Consider the following 21356-nt stretch of genomic DNA (forward strand, 5'->3'; position numbering starts at 1 on the left):
CATCACAGCAGCAACCGAAGCTGCTGCAGTCACAATGACAGATCTTTAACCTTAGACACCACAGGAGAACTCTGGAAAAAAATAAAATTTGGTACATTCTACAACACAGATGAACCTTGAAAACATTATGCTAAACAAAGTCAATCAGGTATATTGTATGATTCCAGGTATATGAATGCCCAAAGTAGGTAAATATAGAAACACAAAGTAGACTAGTGGTTGTCCAGGAGCCAGCAATAGGGGAAATATGAAGTAACTGGTAACAGGTACAGAGTTTCTTCTGGGAGATGATGAGAATGTTCTAAAACTATTATGATAATGGTTGCACAATTCTGTGAACAGACTAAAAATCACTAAGATGTACACTACAGGTGCATTATTTGATATGAGAAATATCTCAATAAAGCTCTTACTAATTTAAAAAAAGAAAGAGTTTACCTAAAAACACAGGCTGGAGGAGTTCCCGTTGTGGCTCATCAGTTAACGAACCCAACAAGCATCATGAGGATGTGGGTTGGATCCCTGGCCTCACTGAGTGGGTTAAGGATCCAGCATTGCCGTGAGCTGAGGTATAGGTCGCAGACGTGGCTCGGAATCTGCATTGCTGTGGCTGGCTACAGCTCCCTAGCATGGGAACCTCCATATGCCGCAGGTGCAGCCCTAAAGAGACAAAAAGACCAAAAAACAAAAACAAAAACAAGCATAGGCCTTGAGAACACAGACTTGAAGTGATGCTGTATTTTCCTGGTTGTGAATCCTGTAAGTTTCAGTTTTCTAAGGAATAATAAAAAGGGCAAAGGGTAGTTTCCATGCTATCATCATCATCACCTAGGCATTCATTAGAAATACAATCTCTCAGGCCCCACCTCAGAATTATTAAATCAGAAACTCTGGGGAATGGGCCCAGCAATCTTTAACAAGTCTTCCAGGTGACTGATGCATGCTCAAGTTTGAGAATCAGTGCTCTACACCAAGGAGATAAAGGAAACTATGAAGCCCATTACTCATAATAGCAGTTTTCAAGCTTTTCAGACTCAGGACCCTTTCAAAAATTGAGGACTCCAAAGAGCTTTTGTCTACATGAGTATAGATATCAGTATTTACAGTATTAGAAATTAAAACTAGGGAACTTAGAAAAAATCAATCCATTAAAAATTACCACAAGAGTTCCCACTGTGGTGCAACAGGATCAGTGGCATCTTTTTTTTTTTTTTTTGTCTTTTTGCTATTTCTTAGGCCGCTCCCGCGGTATATGGAGGTTCCCAGGCTAGGGGTCGAATCGGAGCTGTACCTGCTGGCTACAGCCACAGCAACGCGGGATCCAAGCCGCGTCTCTGCAACCTACACCACAGCTCACGGCAGCGCGGGATCGTTAACCCACTAAGCAAGGGCAGGGACCGAACCGGCAACCTCATGGTTCCTAGTCGGATTCGTTAACCACTCCGCCTCGACGGGAACTCCGATCAGTGGCATCTTGAAAACACTGAGACACAGGTTCGATCCCTGGCCCATAAATCAGATTAAGGATCCAGAATTGCCATAGCTGCGGCTTAGGTCACAATTACAGCTCAGATCTGATTCCTGGCCCGGGAACTCCATATACCACAGGGAGACCAAAAAAATGGGAAAAAAAAATTACCACAGGAATCAATATTAATATCAACATAAATAACATACTCTTATAAAAAATAACTTTGTCAAAACAAAAAAGTGTATAGTAAGAGTTGCATTATTTTACATTTTTGCAAATCTCTTTAATGGTTGACTTAATTACAGATAGTTGGATTCTCATATCTGCTTCTGTATTCAATCTATTGTGCACACATCATACGTGGCCTCTGCAAAACTCCAATGTATACTCATGAGAGAATGAGAGTGAAAAAAGCAATTAACATCTTCATATTATAATAAACAGCTTTGAGAAACCCCGAAAGGGTGTTGAGGACCGCCAGTCCCTGAACTACATTTTAAGACCCACTATTGTAGATTAAATACACGGTACATTTTTAACTATGCTGTGACTTGCTTAAAAACAAATTTTTTAAAATCTAGTTACTACTGAATTGTAGTTAATATGCTTAATGATTTTACCGTATCTCTATAAACTGACTTTTTTGGAGTTTCCACTGTAGCACAATGGGTTAAGAATCTGACTGCAGGGGCTAGGGTAACTGGAGATGCAGGTTCGATCTCCAGCCCTGCACAGTGGGTTAATGGATCTGGCATTGCCCCAACTGCGATGTATGTTGCAGCTGTGGCTTGGATTCAATCCCTGGCCAGGGAACTTCCACACGCCACCAGGGGGGCCAAAAAAAAAAAAAGAAAAAAAAAGACTGTTCTTAGAAACAGTTTGTCAACATTCAATTTTCCAACAGAAACAAGTTAGCAGCAACAGTAAGGAATCAGGGCTAAAGGCATGTACCCCTCACCAGAACAAACAGGTACAAATAATAGGATGCCATTTTATATCCAAAGCAGTTAGAATTTAAAATTAGGGGAGTAGGGAGTTCCTGCTGTGCTTCAGTGGAAATGAACCCAAGTAGTATCCATGAGGACACGGGTTTGATTCCTGGCCTCGTTTAGTAGCTTAAGGATCTAGCATTGCCATGAGCTGTGGTATAGGTCACAGACACGGCTCAGATTTGACATTGCTGCTGTGGCTATGGCATAGGCCTGCAACTGCAGCTCTGATATGACCCTTAGCCTGGGAATTTCATATGCTGCAGGTACAGCCATAAAAAGCAAAAAAATAAATAAATAATTTAAATTAAATAAAATTAGGGGAGTAAAAGTCAAAGCACCTTCTGACATTTCCTTACCAATGTCAACATACTGGATAAGAAGTCAATTAATATGTTTATAACTTTTACCCATAAGTATCATAAGTCAGTAAGAAACTTTATTTGTATTACTTCCCTTCTTTTTTTTTTTTTTTTGTCTTTTTGCTATTTCTTGGGCCGCTCCTGTGGCATATGGAGGTTCCCAGGCTAGGGGTCGAATCGGAGCTGTAGCCACCGGCCTACGCCAGAGCCACAGCAACGCAGGATCCAAGCCGCGTCTGCAACCTACACCACAGCTCACGGCAACGCCGGATCGTTAACCCACTGAGCAAGGGCAGGGACCGAACCCACAACCTCATGGTTCCTAGTCGGATTCGTTAACCACTGCGCCACGACGGGAACTCCCTTTTTTTTTTTTCTTTTGCAGCTGCACCTGCAGCACATGGAGGTTCCCAGGTCACAGATCGAATCTGAGCCACATCTTCAACCTAAACCACAGCTGTAGCAACATTAGATCCTTAACCCACTGCACTAGGTCAGTAATTGAACCAGCAATGCCACAGAAACAAGCCAGATTGTTAACCCACTGCGCCACAGCAGGAACTCCCCTTCATATTTTTTAATTATGTGAGAACATAACTTTTTATCTGGTTAGATAATTACTACATAGTTTAGTGAAAATGTGGAGACTCAGCAAGGTAAAAACATTTTTTTAAAATTTTTACTTCAACTTAGGAGGAAACAAAATTAAAGTGAATTGAAGGAATTGTTAAACTTCAGATAAGTTTCTTGGAAATGAGAAAGCTCCTAAAAGATTCTTCTTTAAAAAAAAAAAGAGGAAATGACAAAAATCGACAAAAGGCATTCAGAGATAGGTATGGTGCTTTATTGTTTCAAATGGGTTTAGCTGTAATCTTCAAGGTTAAAATACCTGTTGCAGAGAATCAACTGACAGACTGACGGCTAAACCAAAAATTAATGGGGGGAAAAAAAAAAAAAGACTGAGTTCCTTCTATGAACAGTGGGTTAATGACCCAGTTTCAATGGCATTCAATCCCCAGCCTGGAGCAGTGGGTTAAGGATCTGACATTGCTATAGCTGTGGTCACACATGTGGCTCAGATTCAATCCCTGGCCTGGGAACTTTCATATACTGTGGGTACAGCTGAAAAAGGAGGGGGGGGGGGGGAAGGGCATTTGGGGGAGTTTCTACTGTGGCACAGTGGGTTAAGAATCAAACTGCAGGGAGCTCCCACTGTGTCTCAGCAGGTAAGGAACCCGACTAACATCCATGAGGATGTGGGTTCAGTCCCTGGCCTGCTCAGTGGGCTAAGGACCCAGTGTTGCCATTACCTGTGGTATATACATTGCAGAGGCATGCCAGATCTAGCATTGCTGTGGCTGTGGTGTAGGCTGGCAGCTGCAGCCCTGATATGACTCCTAGGTGTGGCATCAAAAAGAAAAAAAAAAAAAAAAAGAATCCAACTGCAGTGGCTCAGGTCGCTGCAGAGGCACAGGTTCGATCTCAGCCAGTGGGTTAAAAGATCTGTTGTTGCTGCAGCTGCGGCCTGGATTCAATCCCTGGACTGAGACCTTCTATATGCCACAGGTACAGCCATTGAAAAAAAACACAAAAAGAGGCAGTTTGGAACATAAGCCTAGATTTAAGGTGATACTAAAGAAACATAAAAAGAAAAAAAGATCACCCCTAGGAAAGTTATATACAACAGAGGAATGGGAGAGTTCTGGGGGAATGAAATTCGTTTTATTGTTTCAAAAAGCACTGTTTCTTACCTTCTATCAATCCCTCATAAATCACACTGTATTTTAGTTCCCTTCACATTTGAATCATTACAACTCACTCAGCTTCCCCTGTCCACCTTTCCCAGAGTTTTTAATCGCTTTTTTTTTCTTCTGTTGATGAGATACACTTAAAATAACTAACTTCTAGGCTTTTGATCACATAGTATGTATAGCACTATTTTCTTCTTAAGCATTTTGACTTCATATTTCAACACAGTCTGACTGCAATCTGGTTCTTTTGTGCAGCTACCAAAGTGGGATTTAGGATTTCCCATCGTGGCGAAGTGGTTAACGAATCCGACTAGGAACCATGAGGTTGTGGGTTCGGTCCCTGCCCTTGCTCAGTGGGTTAACGATCCGGCGTTGCCGTGAGCTGTGGTGCAGGTCACAGATGCGGCTCGGATCCCGTGTTGCTGTGGCCCTGGCGTAGGCCAGTGGCTACAGCTCCGATTAGACCCCTAGCCTGGGAACTTCCATATGCCGTGGGAGCGGCCCTAGAAAAGGCAAAAAAAGACAAAACAAAAAACAAACAAACAAAAAACCCCCTGGGATTTAAATCTCAATTCTGAGCTAGTTCTTCTTTTTTTTTTTTCCCATGAATTCTTTCCTGGATTCTTTATTTCATTGAGTGTATCTTTCAGAAAGTATGTCTGGGAGTTCCCACTGTGGCACAGAGGAAACAAATCTGACTAGTATCCATGAGGATTCAGGTTTTATCCTTGGCCTCAGGAATTCAGCATTGCTGTGAGCTGTGGTGTAGCTCCCAGATGAGGCTCAGATCCCGAGTTGCTATGGCTGTGGCATAGGCTGGCAGCTGCAGCTGTAATTCAACCCTAGACTAGGAACTTCCATATGCTTTGGGTATGGTCTTAAAAAGCAAAAAAAAAAAAAAAAAAGGGTCTCTGAATGTGGTCCACAGATCAGCAGTATCAGCATTAACCTGGACTTTGTTAGAAAAGGACATTCTTTGGAAACGAAAATACTGTTAAAGAGATACCTGCATCCCCATGTTCAAAGCACCATTATTTACAATGACCAAGTCATGGAAACAATCCAAGTGTCTGTTAATGGATGAATGGATAGAAAAGTTGTGGAATATATATAATGGTTATCATTCAGCCATAAAAAGGGAGGAAATTCTGCCATTTGTGACAACATGGTTAGATGCTAAGGTCATTATGCTAAATGAAATAAATCACACAAAGAAAGACAAATACCACATGATCTCCTTTATATTTAAAATCTTTTTTTTTTTTCCTACTTTTTAGGGCCGCACCCAAGGCTAGAAGTTCCCAGGCTAAGGGTTGAATGGGAGCTATAGCTGCTGGCCAGAGACACAGCCATGCAGGATCCAAGCCGAGACCTACACCAGAGCTCATGGCAATGCCAGATCCCTGACACACTGAGCAAGGCCAGGGATTGAACCCTCATCCTCATGGATACTAGTTGGATTCATTTCCATTGTGCTACAATGTGAACTCCTATATCTAAAATCTAAAACGAAACTCCAACCAAATTCATAGAAAAAGAGATCAGATTTCTGGTTATTAGAGGTAGCAGGCAGAAGGAGAAGGAACTGGATTAAGGTGATCAAAAGGTACAAACTTCTAGTTATAAGATAAATAAGTACTAGTACAACATGATGACTATAGTTAATACTGCTGTATGGTAAACATGAAAGGTAAGAGAGTAAATACTAAATTCTCATCACAAGGACAAAATATATTTTCTTTTTCTGCATTATGAGATGATGGATGTTAGCTAAACTTACTGTGGTTACCATTTCACAATATATGTAAATCACATCATTAAGCCCTACACCTTAAACGTATACAGTGCTGTCAGTTATATCCCAATAAAGCTGGGAAAGCATGGTTCCTAGTCGGATTCGTTAACCACTGAGCCATGACGGGAACTCCAAGAATAAACAACTCTTCTCTCACATTTCTCTGAAGCTGAACTGGTCCAATACCCATTAGTTATACGTAGTTAGTGAACACTTGAAATGTGGTTAGTCCAGGAATTCCCATCGTGGCACAGCGGAAATGAATTTAGGACTAGGAACCATGAGGTCTCAGGTTCAATCCCTGGCCTCACTCAGTCGGTTAAGGATCTGGCATTGCTGTGAGCTATGGTATAAGTCACAGACATGGCTTGGATCTGATGTTGCTGTGGATGTGGTGCAGGCCTGCAGCTATAGGTCAAATTCAACCCCTAGACTGCAGGTGTGGCCCTAAAAAGCAAAAAAAAGAGGAGTTCCCGTCGTGGCGCAGTGGTTAATGAATCCGACTGGGAACCATGAGGTTGCGGGTTTGGTCCCTGCCCTTGCTCAGTGGGTTAACGATTTGGCATTGCTGTGAGCTGTGGAGTAGGTTGCAGATGCGGCTCGGATCCCGAGTTGCTGTGGCTCTGGCGTAGGCCAGTGGCTACAGCTCCGATTGGACCCCTAGCCTGGGAACCTCCATATGCCTCGGGAACGGCCCAAAGAAATAGCAAAAAGACAAAAAAGAAAAAAGCATAAAAAAGAAATGTGGTTAGTCCAAATTACAATATGCTTACAAATGCAAAACACAATCAAATTTCGAAGATTTGTGTCCCAAAGATGGCAAAATACTTCATCGATAATATCAGATTGGGAGTTCCCGTCGTGGCACAGTGGTTAATGAACCTGACTAAGAACCATGAGGTTGCGGGTTCAATCCTTGGTCTTGCTCAGTGAGTTAAGGATCCGGCATTGCCGTGAGCTGTGGTGTAGGTTACAGACACGGCTTGGATCCCGTGTTGCTGTGGCTCTGGCGTAGGCCGGCGGCTACATCTCCGACTCGACCCCTAGCCTGGGAACCTCCATATGCCACGGGAGCGGCCTAAGAAATGGCAAAAAGACAAAAAAAGAAATAATAATAATAATATCAGACTGAGTACACATTGAAATAACATACTGAGTTAAATAAAGTGTGATTTTAAAAAGTTGATTTCATTTCATTCTTTTCCCCCTTTTATAAAAGAAGTTACTATAAAATGTAGACTAACATATGTGGCTCACATTCTATTTCATGTTCTAAGTCTCAGTGAGGAGGGACTACTGAGGATAGTGCCAGATAAGCCCACTGAGGAATTACAGCACCTACAATCCAAACACACCTGGGTCTTTGAATAACTAGTCAGCAAAGAGTTCTCTTGTGGTGCAGTGGGTTAAGGATCTGGCATTGTCACTGCAGCGGCTTGTGTCACTGCTGTGGCACAGGTTTTATCCCTGGCCCAGGAATTTCCACATGCCACAGGTACAGCCAAAAATATACAACTAGTCAGCAAAACCTTGGTAGACTCTCAGTGTTCAAATGGTGCTCTTCTGGGAATTCCTTTCATGGCTCAACGGGTTAAGAATCCGACTAGTACACATGAGGATTCAGGTCTGATCCCCGCCCTCACTCAGCAGGTTAAGGATCTAGCTTTGCTATGGTTGTGACAGCTCTGATTCAACTCCTAGCCTGGGAGCTTCCACATACTGCAGGTGTCGCCCTAAAAAGAAAGAAAAAAAAAAAAAAAGAACCAGTGCTCTTCTAAAACTTGTAAAATCTTTATCCAAGTAGTAAACATTTACCAAACTCTTATTATACAAATGAATGTAGATATGGTGAGGGAAGAGATTTAAGTGTGGATTAAGACTAGAGATGAAGGGCCATAAAAGGCAGCAATAAATGGTCTACCAATCTGAAGTGATGATCAATATCCCAATTGGCCCACAAAGAGCCTGACAAAGTAGCTGATTTTAGTATTGTTTTTGGCTGCAAACACACGTTTGTTCCAATTTTAGTATATGTGCTGCCGAAGCGAGCACATGCAAACCCATGTTTGCAGAATACATCATATTATGAGCTCTGCCTCTCCAGGGCAGAAACTGGAATCTCTCCCAACCTCTTCAGCAGCCTAGAGTGTAGGCTTGTGACCAAAGCTTCCCAAATAACACACACTGCATGAAATGTGGACTTAGAAAGGAGCATCATGAGGCAGGAGGAACCACAATCTCCATTTTTAATTTTAAACAAAAGGGGGAATAAACTACTCTTGCACATATAATACTACAAACCATATCTCAGCAAGCTGTATGGTAGAAATTTGTGGTAAAACTTTTAGGACTACTTAAAGGTGAAAAAAACCCTCAAGTAGGATTTTTTTTTTTTTTTAAAGGAAAAAAAATGAGGTGTCCTCTACTTACACAAATAACTTGAATTAAAATTGATAACGTGTGGGGAAGGGAACCACACATGAAAACAGGAGTTCCCTGGTGGCTTAGCAGCTTAAGGATCTGTCATTGTCATTACTATGGCTCAGGTTCCATCCCTGGCCCAGAAACTTCTGCAGGGAACAGGGATGCCCCCCCCAAAGGTTTATATTGCTTGCTGATCAAACTAACATTCCATGAGCTATAAATATAGTAGTTTTTTGGCCACGCCCACAGCATGTGAAGTTCCCAGGTCAGTGACCCAATCCATAGCAGTGACAATGCTGGATCCTCAACCTGCTGAGCCATCAGAGAACTTCAAAACATGGTAATTTTTACGCAGGGTTTCCCTGACACCAGAAAATCATTTCAAAAATTCCTTAAGGATAAAAAAAATTGAGAAAAGCTATCTCAAAAGTTTACTTCCTTCCTTAGGAGAGCTTACCACAACCTAAAATTACAAAAATTTTCTCTACTGCCTTTTTTTTCCTGTTTGTTTTTTTAGAGCCACACCCATGGCATGAGTTTCCAGGGTATGGGTTGAATCGGAGCTATAGCTTCTTGCCTACGCCTCAGCCACAGGAATGCCAGATCCAAGCCTCATCTGCCACCTACACCACAGCTCACAACAACACTGGATCCTTAACCCACTGAGCGAGGCCAGGGATCAAACCCGCATCCTCATGGATGCTAGTTGGATTCTTTGCCACTGAGCCACAATGAGAACATCCTCTACTGCCTTTTAATAGTTTCACTGTTTTCTTTTTATCTGACTCTTTAGCCTATTTGAACCTTATTTGTATTATGAGAGGTATCTGACTTCATTTCCAAAAGAGGAACAGGAGTTCCCGTCGTGGCACAGCGGAAACAAATCCAAATAGGAACCATGAGGCTGCAGGTTCTATCCCTGGCCTCACTCAGTGGGTTGAGGATCCGACATTGCCGTGAGCTGTGGTGTGGGTCACAGACGCAGCTCGGATCTGGCATTGCTGCGGCTTTGGTGTAGGCCAGCGGCAACAGCTCTGATTAGACCCCTAGCCTGGGAACCTCCATATGCCATGGGTGCGGCCCTAAAAAGACAAAAGACAAAAAAAAAAAAAAGAGAGAGAGCGGCAGATTGCCTTACCCCAGCTAATGGAATATATATTTTCCCCACCAATAAGTAGAGTCACTTTGATCTTCTACCTGGCATCAACTCATTATGTGTGTGTGTGTATGTTTCTAGGGTTTTTTTCCTGTCTTTTTAGGGCCACACCTGCAACAAATGGAAGTTCCCAGGCTAGGGATCAAATCAGAGCTTCAGCTGCCAGCCTATACCACAACCATAGCAATGCGGGGATCCCAGTGTGTCTGCAATCCACATCACAGCTCACCACAACATCAGATACTTGACCCACTGATTGAGGCTGGGGATCGAACCCAAGTCCTAAAGGATACTAGTCAGGTTTGTTACTGCTGACCCACAACAGCAACCCCCAAGTGTGTATGTTTTAAAGTTCATAGTCAATTCTCGACCCATGGGTCCTGGGGAGTCCCCAGGGGGGCCTTATGCTCTTTGTATTCTTCACTTCCCAGATTAGGAGACCATGAGAACTGCTCTGCCATCTTCCCTAAAACTTTCTCTCCTACATGAATTTCTTCATCACCTGACTATTTGCTTAATCTTGCAACAATTTCTCAGATTTAGTTTTGTTTTTTGTTTTTTTTTAGTATGATAAAGGAAAATTTTAATGAACTAGATACAAAGAAAATCTCATAAAAGAGATTCAGTGATTTTTAAAATATCATCCCCAGGAGTTCCTCTGCAGCTAAACAAGTTAAGGACCCAGCATTGCCATATATATATATATAAATTTTTTTTCCGATCCTTTTCCCTCATAGGTTATTACAAAATATTGTATACAATTCCCTGTGCTATGCAGTAGGTCCTCGTTGGTTATCTATTTTACAGATTCACAATTTTTAAGGATTAAGATTTGGTGCTTTTTTTGTTTGTTTTTTTGTCTTTTAGGGCCACACCCACAGCATATTGAGGCTCCCAGACTAGGGGTCTATTTGGAGCTGTAGCGCAGGCCTACGCCGGAGCCACAGCAACACGGGATCCAAGCCATGTCTGCGACCTACACCACAGCTCATGGTAATGCCAGATCCTTAACCCACTGAGCGAGGCCAGGGATCGAACCCATGTCCTCATGGTTGCTAGTCGGGTTTGTTAACCACTGAGCCACAACAGGAACTATGAAAATGTGTATTCTTATGAGTCTACTGTATTGAACTTATCTTATGGATTTATTATCATATTTACATTTCTTCTTTCATTTACAAAGGGCTTGGGGAAAATAATTATGTTAATAGGTGATCTCAATTAGGCATCTTGAACTTAAAGTCTCAAAAAACACTTTAAACTCAAATCAGATTATTTTAATCTTATGAAATAAAGTCCAAGCTATAAAAAATAGAATAAATTCTTAAACCAAAAAGCTAGCCTTCTTATATACTTTTCTTGTACACTTCCTTCCTTATAAAGACTGGAATAAATAACTGCATCTCTCCCACGCCAAATGCTTTTAAAAAATCTTATTCAGTCTCATGAAATAGAATTATCCCTACTGACAGATGAAAAAGCTAGACTAAAAAAGATTAAGATCATGGGAGTTCCCAATGTGGTGCAACAGGATGGGCAGTGTCTTAGGAGTGCTGGGACTCAGGTTCAATCCCAGCCCACCATAGTGGGTTAAGGATCCAGCGTTGCTGCAGCTGCAGCTTGGGTGGGAACTGTGGCTCGGATGTGATCCCTGGCCTGGGAACTCCATATGCCGCAGGGCGGCCGAAAAAGAAAAAAAAGATTAATATCATGTCAATAAATAAGAGGTCAAGTCAATTTTAAACCCAGGAATGTAACTCCAAAAGCAGATCCTTCTAACATACCCACCTACACTGCTAAGGGGCAAAGAGACCATGTCAGGTCTTCTACCTCACCACACTTCCTCACACTTCTCTTTCTCCATCATATTCCATTTTTCCTTTCCTATTCTCTTGGAGGAAAAGTCATCAAGGGCAAAATGAAATACAGTAACAAGAAAGCAGCATTTGTAACTTGAAGAGACTTTCAGTTTCACATAAAAACACCCTAAAGAAAAAAACCTGTACCTTCCTAACAAATGTATTAAGTTTCTCCTCTTTATCAATTAGCATTATTTCTTTAAGTTTATAAGTATCAAATACAGGTCTAGAAATCCATAGGTGACCTGAGTCATGGAACCATACAACTTAATGAAGATCATTAAAATATAAAAAACTTTCCACTTAAAAAAAAAGTTCCAAATATCACACTTCTAGCAATAAGCTTAGATCAGCCCTCCTCTGTTCTTGATCTGCTCTAGATGACACAGACAGAATGTAAGCTTCAGTCACACACAGCTGTGACACATCCAAATCCACTCCCAGAAGACCTCTTAATTTCTATACTGCTCAATTCTCCAAAGCAAATGGCAAGTATCTGTGGTCTTTTCAGCTTACAGTCATTGCAAATATTTTTACTCTGTGTTTAACTATGAAAGCCCTTGTATTAAATGTTTCCAAAAGACAGACTATTCTCCTTAGGGAAAACCTCTGACCTGTCTATAAATGTGACTAATGGCAAAAAAAAAGTCTATTAAATAGGATGCATCTCAACATTTCCCTTTTACCTGAACCTGCTGTGGCTGCTGAACCTGGATCTGCTGTTCTTGCTGGGTTTGTGGCTGAACACTGGTGGTGACTGGACAGGCAAGTTCTAGCAAAGACCCGGCCACTTCGGTGCTGTCTGTGTAAATGCAGTTCCCACCCTGTTGGTACACCATGGTAGTAGTAGCTGTCTGCTGGAACTCCTGAAGGGCTTCTGGCCCCTTAGAGGCTAGTGAGTCCAGAAATTCCTTCATCCTGTGTTGCGGGACAGACCGCGCCTTCACTCGGATGTACTCTTCAAAGGAGATGGTGTTCTCTAGGGAATTATTCATATTGCAGAGTCCTTAAGATTCCTAGAAATAAAATAAATGGACATAAGTCAAAACTAAGTCATTGCTTTTATATCTTGAAATGCCCAGACCACTCCTGCATCAGAATGGAATATTCAGGGCAGCTGTACTCATCTGGAATCCAAAGTAAAATTTAATTTTTTAAAAAATCCTTTTAGGGCTGCACCCAAAGCATATGGAGATTCCCAGGCTAGGGGTCCGACTGGAGCTGCAGCTGCTGGCCTATACCATAGCTCATGGCAATGCTGGAGCCTTAACCCACTGAAGAAGGCCAGGGATCAAACCTGTGTCCTCATGGATGCTAGTCAGATTCGTTTCCACTGAGCCATGACAGGATTTCTCATTTAATTTAATGTAATGATTTTTGTCTTTTTTTTTAGGGCTCTACTCACGGCATATGGGAAGTTCCCAGGCTAGGGGTCATATCGGAGCTGTAGCTGCTAGCCTACACCACAGCCACAGCAACACCAGATCCAAGCCAGGTCTGTAACCTATACCACAGCTCATGCCAAAGTCGGGAGGCCAGGGGTTGAACCCAAGTCCTCATGGATACTAGTCGGGTTCTTAATCTACTGAGCCTCAACAGGAACTCCCCAAAGTAAAATTTTCCAAATAACCTTTTTTCCCCCCTTCAGTTTATGGCATCTGGAAATTGTTCCCATAAACATTTCTTAAATAAAACTATCACACCTAAAAACAAAAGCATGCATCACAGTACTGGATGAAATGGGCTGAAAACACACTCTCCAACCAGTACTAGGCCAAATCCCATCTTCTTCGCAGAGCCAAGCACTGGACAATAAAAGTCACATGTGACTACCAAGGAAGCTAGAAGCAGGGATTCTGACCTACATGTTCCATTTCCACCACCAATTGTTCTAGGTATACCACCTAGCTGTGGCAAGACTCTAAAGCCAAGGGATGTGTTCTTTGTCTCCCACCAGAAACACCAAAAATCCCATTTTGTTAAATACTGCTCAAATTCTTTTCTTCCACAGCTTACTGGTTAAGAGCACATATTTTTGGAGCCAGCGTTCCTGGGTTTAAATCCCAGCTCAAACTCTCCTATGCTACATAATCCTGGACAGGTCAGGTAACTTTTAATTTTGTCTATAAAATGGGGATTAAAATAGTATTTATGTCAGAGTTGACATGAAGATTAAATATATGTAAAGAGCTTAAAGAAAAGTACCTGACATGGAGTTCCTGTTATGGCGCAGTGGGAACAAATGTGACTAGTAACCATGAGGTTGCAGGTTTGATCCCTGGCCTCACTCAGCAGCTTAAGAATCCGGCAGCGTCATGAGCTGGTGTAGGTCACAGACTCGGCTCGGATCCTGCGTTGCTGTGGCTGTGACACAGGCTGGCAACTGTAGCTCCAATTCGACCCCTAGCCTGGGAACTTCCACATGCCACTGAGTGCAGCCCTAAAAAAAACAGGAAAAGTACCTGACAGTGCCATGTAAGTACTAACTAATATTATTAAAATAAATGGGGAATTCCCGTTGTGGCTACTAGTATTCATCCATGAGGATTCGGGTTCCATCCCTGTCCCCACTTAGCGGGTTAAAGATCTCACATTGTGTTGAGCTGTGGTGTTGGTCACAGACTTGACTCAGATCTGCCATTGCTGTACCTGTGGCACAGGCCGGCAGCTGCAGCTCTGATTGGACCCCGAGCCTGGGAACTTCCACATGCCACGGGTGTGGCCCTAAAGAGACAAAAAAAAAAAAAGAAAGAAAGAAAGAAAGAGATAAATGGGAGAGGGAGTAGTACCTTAAATAACTAAGTGACAATTGACATTCAGAAATCAATTTGGCAAGTTTTTCTTCAGGGTATTTATCTTAAGAATTAATCTGGAAAAAAAAAAAGAAGATAACTCTTGAAATAAAATATGATGAAAAAAATAATAAATACACTTGGTCTGATTCACCAAAAAAAAAAAAAAAGAAGAAGAATTAATCTGCAGGAGTGAATAGTAGCTCTCAATTACCTGCGGGACAGCCATGAAATATATCCATGAACTTCTGAGTGCCCTGTCTCTGCTGCTTTCATACTATTCTCTTTTGACCAGTACCACCTCCAGAACAAGCAATGGCAGGATATGAGAATCACACCAACCAAGTGTATCTCTGCCAAAAAGAAGAATCTGAGAGAATCTCAAATGTCTAGGAAAGTGATGTTTCCTTGAGCTATCACACTAGACATATCAGTCTTTCTCTTTTGTTAACAGATAAAAGATGTGTAGGTAATCATCTCATATCTTCCACTTGGTTCTAAACTCAGCCACACTGTGTCCTGGCTATTTCTGAATGGCTGATACATGAAGGAACTTTGTATATATCTACAGCATTTTTTTTTTTTGTCTTTTTGCCATTTTTGGGCTGCTCCCGCAACACATGGAGGTTCCCAGGCTAGGGGTCGAATTGGAGCTGTAGCTGCCAGCCTACACCAGAGCCACAGCAACGTGGGATGTGAGCCTCGTTTGCGACCTACACCACAGCTCACAGCAACGTCAGATGCTTAAGCCACTGAGCAAAGGCAGGGAACGAACCTGCAACCTCATGGTTCCTAGTCGGATTCGTTAACCACTGCACCACGACGGGAACTCCCTGCATTTGTAATTCAATGTGGAAAAAGACTGAATCCTTGTTACTGTAACATCTGTAACTTAACAACCATAAAGTGTCATGCTTTTCCATAGTCAATGGTTAGTCTATATCTTAGGAAAAAAAACAAAAAAAGAAAAAATGTTATGTATTCACAGCAAAAGAGACCAAAGGAAAAACATGGTATTAATTTACTGACACTTGGAGTTCCCGCCGTGGCACAGAGGAAATGAATCTGACTAGGAACCATGAGGTTGCAGGTTCGATCCCTGGCCTCGCTCAGTGGGTTAAGGATCTGGCGTTGCCATGAACTGTGGTGTAGGTCACAGACGCAGCTCGGATCTCGCATTGCTGTGGCTCTGGCGTAGGCCAGCAGCTGTAGCTCCAATTAGAACTCTAGCCTGGGAACCTCCATGTGCCACAGGTGCAGCCCTAAAAAGACAAGAAAAAAAAATTTACTAACACTGGCAATATTTCTGTGGGGTGCTGTTGTAATACACAAATTATATTCATGTACTTTATTTATTTTGCTTTTTAGGGCTGCAGCCGAGGCATATGGAAGTTCCCAGGCTAGGGGCTGAATAGGAGTTGCAGCTGCTGGCCCACACCACAGCCACAGCAACTTGGGATCTGCCACAGCTCAGAGCAACACGAGATCCTTAACCTACTGAGCATGGCCAGGGATCGAGCCCACATTCTCATGGATACTAGTCAGGTTCATAAGCCTCTAAGCCACAACAGGAAGAAGATCTTAATGGAGCATTCAGCCTATTGATTCTAAGTGCTCCATGTGTATTGCTGATTCAGTCTTCACAACTCCTTGAGGTTGATGCTATAGTATCTGTTTTACAAAAGAGGAGGCCAAGGCACAGAGAGATGAAGGGATTAGCCCAGGATCACACAGCAGTACCCACGAAGGATTTGCCTGGGGCACAGCACACAGTGGGGCTTAGAAAACAGTGATCATGATGAAGATACTTGACATCTCATTCCTCATTTGGGGAAACTTGGATGAGGCTGGGACTGCCAGGTAGGGGCAGGGCCACTGGGAACTCAGGTGCTTTGTGGTGAAGATTTGCACCCACCATCCTCCCCTAGTTCTCAGAATGCAGTTCAACCTACCCAAGCCAACAGCCCACCATACACTAGGCTCTGCAAGGCACAAGGAGACTGACAGTGACCATTCCCAGGAGAAGAGAAGCAGGGCTGGAGGCCCAGGGCAGGGGCAGGCTTACACCTGATTCTCCCCCTCCCCATCACTTTCTCTTTTTTTTTGCCTTTTTTTTTTTGTTATTGTTGTTGTTGCTATTTCTTGGGCCGCTCCCGCGGCATATGGAGGTTCCCAGGCTAGGAGTTGAATCAGAGCTGTAGCCACCGGCCTACGCCAGAGCCACAGCAACTCGGGATCCGAGCCGAGTCTGCAACCTACACCACAGCTCACGGCAACGCCGGATCGTTAACCCACTGAGCAAGGGCAGGGACCGAACCCGCAACGTCATGGTTCCTAGTCGGATTCGTTAACCACTGCGCCACAACGGGAACTCCTTTTTTTTTTTTTTTTTTTTAAAGCAACTTTTTTTAAGTAGAGCAAACCATGCAAAAAAAAAAAAAAAACCAAAAAAACTTATTTTGCTTCAAACCTGGGAATAAATAGGTGCAAGCACAAATACAAAGAACCACTGCAAATTAGGTTTACAGAACCAGAAAACCTTCAAATACTGCTCGATAAAGGTTGTCCCTAGAATCTTATTTCCCTTCACTCTTTCAAGTTTCAGTAATGGCAGAGACTTATATCTGAAGTCTGATACTAAGTATAACGCGGAATTAAAAAAAAAAAAAGGGGGGAGTTCCCGTCCTGTCTCAGTGGAAATGAATCTGACTAGTATTCATAAGGACAAAGGTTCAATCCCTGGCCTTGCTCAGTGGGTTAAGGATCCAGCGTTGCTGAGAGCTGTGGTATAGGTCGCACACACAGCTTAGATTTGTCATTGCTGTGGCTGTGGCGTAGGCCAGCAGCTTACAGCTCCAATTCAACCTCTAGCCTGGGAACTCTATATGCCATGGGTTTGACCCTAAAAATCAAAAAAAAAAAAAAACAAAAACAAAAACAAAAAACAAAAACACAAAAAACAGAATTATACCAACTTTCTTCCTAGAAACAAGCTTTCTTAATTTTCAGTATAGAATTATACCTAGTTGGGAGTTCCCATTTTGGTGCAGCAGTAATGAACTCAACTAGTATCCATGAAGATATGGGCTCAATCCCTGGCTTCACTCAGTGGGTTAAGTATCTGGCGTTGTCATGAGCTGTGCATGGTGTAGGTCACAGACGTGGCTCTGATTCAACCCCTAGCCTGGGAACTTCCATGTGCCGCACAAGTGGCCCTAAAAGAAAAAAAGAACTACACCTAGTTTTTGAGGGTTTTGTCTTTTTTGGGGGAGGAAGGTAAAAATAATGTATCTACTTCTTACAAAAACCATTCAAACTGGAGTGCCTGCTGTGGCACAGCGGGTTAAGGATCTAGTGCTATCTCTGCGTCGGCACAGATTCAATCCCCCACATAATGCAGTGGGATCTGGTGTTGCAGCTGTGAACTGGATTTGATCCCTGGCCCAGGAACTTCCATATGAGACAGGTGGGGACCAAAAAAAAAAAAAGAAAAGAAAAGAAAAACTGTTCAGGGAGTTTCCATTGTGGTTCAGTGGGATCAAGGACCTGACGTTGTCTCCGTGAGGATGTAGGTTCAATCTCTAGCCTTGCTCAGCATTGCAGTAAGCTGCAGTGTAGGTTGCAGATGCAGCTTGAATCCAGTGTTGCCATAGCTGTAACGTAGTCCTCAGCTGCAGCTCTGATTCAACCCCTGGCCCTGGAACATCCACATGCTGCAGGTGTGGCTGAAAAACAACAACAACAACAAAAAACTGTTTAAACAGTATACAAAGCTATAAAGAGAAAAGTAAAGGAGTTCCTATGTGGCTCAGCAGGTTATGAACCCAACTAGTATCCATCAGGATGTGGGTTCATTCCCTGGCCTTGCTCATTGGGTTAAGGATCTGGCATTGCTGTGAGGTGTGTTGTATGCCACAGATGTGGCTCAGATCTGGCACTGCTGTGGCATAGGGCAGCAGCTGCAGCTCCAATTTGACCCCTAACCTGGGAACTTCCATATGCCGCAGGTGCAGCTCTAAAAAGCAAAAAAAATAAAAACAGCTAAGTATGCTTTGACTTCTGGTTCCTGATATACCAATTTTAAGCAGTGATCTGTCCTTTAGGGAAAGTAACTTTAAGGTATTTAAATCACGTCCCTCTCATTAACTCATGTCAATTATTTTAATTTTTGACATCATCACTTTCATAGCCTTAAACCTCTATCTGTAGACTCATTAATTTTAGAGTGTCTCTGGACTACCTACTATGTAAGATGAGAAAATTAAAGTTCCATATCCTCTATTTTTTTTCTTTTTTTTTCAGCTGCACCAGTGTCATATCAAAGTTCCCAGTTAGGGACTGACTCTGAGCCACAGCTACAACCTACAGCACAGCTGCAGCAATGCCAGATCCTTTAGCCCACTGAACTGGGCTGGGGGTGGCAGGGGAGTGTGTAGAACCTGCTTGCTACAGACCCAGGCACTGCAGTCAGATTCTTAATCCAAGGGAACTCCCAGGCCCTCTATTTTTGACAAGCATTCAGCCAAGTGAGTATAGCTTCTATTCAATCAACCTTTTAGCAGTTTTCTTTCCTTTTTTTTTTTTTCTTTAGACTTTTTAGGACCACACTCACGGCATATGAAGGTTTCCAGGCTAAGGGTTGAATTGGATCTGCAGCTGCTGGCCTACAATGCAGCCACAACAACTCGGAATCCAAACTATATCTGCAACCTACACCAAAGCTTACAGTAACACCAGATCCTTAACCCACTGAGCAAGGCCAGGGATGGAACCCAAATCCTTCATAGATACTAACTGGCTTGTTATGAGAAGCCACAACAGGAACTTCAATCTTTTAGTTTTAAAATACAGCATTTGGGAGTTCCCACCGTGGCACAGTGGTTAATGAGTCCGACTAGGACCCATGAGGATGCTGGTTCGATCCCTGCCCTCGCTCAGTGGGTTAAGGATCTGGCATTGCCATGAGCTGTGGTGTAGGCTGCAGACGCAGCTCAGATCCCACGTTGCTGTGGCTGGTTCTGGCGTAGGCCGGCAGCAACAGCTCTAACTGGACCCCTAGCCTGGGAACCTCCATATGCTGCAGGTGTGGCCCTAGAAAGAACAAAAGACAAAAAATAAAAATTAATTAATTAAATAAATAAAATACAGCATTTCATACCAATCAGTTTTTGAAATTTATTTTCTGAGCAGAGGAGCAAATAAAATGGATTTAGCTCTCAGAAAGAATGGGGAAAAGGCATGGCAAAGTATCTGCTACAAAGCCCCTAAGTTCATTCTTTAAGTTTTCTTTTTGTGTTTGTGTGTATTTGTCTTTTTTTTAGGACTGCACCCAAGGCATATGGAGGTTCCCAGACTAGGGGCTGAATCAGAGCTACAGCTACCGGCTTACGCCACAGCCACAGCAACACAGGATCCGAGCCACATCTGCAACCTACACCATAGCTCACGGCAACGTCAGACCCCTAACCCACTGAGCGAGGGCAGGGATCAAATCCTTGTCCCCGTGGATGCTAGTCGGGTTCGTCAGCTGCTGACCCACAACAGGAACTCCTCTTTAAGTTTTCTTTGAAAAAAAAAAAAAAAGGAAAGAACCAACAGCTTTAAGTAGAAAACCTTCTATAAAACTTAGAAAATGTTGACAAAAATTCATAAATAGGCTCACTATATTCTCTATTCTTATGAAAACATTTGAAACATTCTATGACAAAAATCACTTTTTGGTTTATGGCCAGCCATGTGTTTTAAGTAGTTGAGACTCCAAAGTATAAAACCCTCTGCAGTGCTCCAAGCTTAGAGTCTACTGTTGGCTCTAAGCAGAAGCCACTGCTTCCCAATTCCCATTGCTTTTTTCTTGCACTAAGGCCCCAGGAGGGTCTTCACAAGAATCATTTGAGAATAACTAAATGAGAGGAAGCTAAAAATATTAACAAATAACAGAGTCAATGAAGAACTTAATTGGAAAAGGCCAATTTGAAAGAACATTCCAATTCGATCATTTATACAGCCCAAATCATACAAGGAAGGCTTCAGTTCTTGTCCTTTTAACCTGCTCACTTGGCAGTATCTGCCAAACTGACATATCCCAATAATGAAAGTACACTAAGTCAGCATCTGACCTGACACAAAAGTGCTGCTTAGAAGGAAAAAGAAAAAACCTTCAGAAATACATTTAAATATTTTAGACTAGTGAGTAAAGAAACACAATGAAAGACAGTAAATTCTCAATGGTGGTGACAGCTTCTTCCTCTACTCTTATGCTCAGATAAAGACCTCCTTTACCATAAAATCATTCATCTACAATTCTTAAATTTACAATGTAATTTTTATACAATGCTTTGATCCATTTAGAATTTATTTTGCACAGTATGAGGTAAAAGCCTAATTTTTTTTCTAAAGACCATACAGCTTGTCCTTGAATTACAGAATTATTGAAATTTCTTTGCCTACTGATTCAAAATGTCACTGTGATTATATACTAAACTCATATAAAGGTCTGCTTCTAAGCTTTTTGTGTGTAACTCACAGATCTTTCCGTAACACAGTAATTAAAAAAAAAAAAAAAAAAGCATGTTAATACCTAGAAGATCCTCCTCCCTCAGTCAAAATGACGTTTGGTTTAAAAAAAGAAAATTTAATGACATAAAAACACATCATGTATGAAAAGGGAGCCAATTTTTAAATGTGTTTATATATCCCAGAACGGTTTAATTACGTATGTAAGAAGAAAAGCTGTCAAAAAAATGCCTCTAAATGCCAA

General features: G+C 42.3%; 1 protein-coding gene across 3 annotated transcripts in view; it reads right to left on the reverse strand.

Annotated features, from left to right (window-relative positions):
• QRICH1 (glutamine rich 1) overlaps window positions 1-21356 on the reverse strand; it is a 49939-nt gene that overhangs the window by 22919 nt on the left and 5664 nt on the right. For 2 of the 3 annotated variants that reach the window (XM_047773842.1, XM_047773849.1), the window contains one exon: window positions 12494-12823. In XM_047773842.1, coding sequence (XP_047629798.1) covers window positions 12494-12802 — 309 coding nt within the window. In that variant the 5' untranslated portion in view covers window positions 12803-12823. Of the gene's footprint in view, window positions 1-12493; window positions 12824-14596; window positions 14677-21356 lie in introns of all 3 variants that reach the window. The other variant, XM_047773859.1, reaches the window with a different exon arrangement.

This window comes from Phacochoerus africanus, chromosome 1 (assembly GCF_016906955.1).
Source record: "Phacochoerus africanus isolate WHEZ1 chromosome 1, ROS_Pafr_v1, whole genome shotgun sequence".
NCBI classification, from domain to species: Eukaryota; Metazoa; Chordata; class Mammalia; order Artiodactyla; family Suidae; genus Phacochoerus; species Phacochoerus africanus.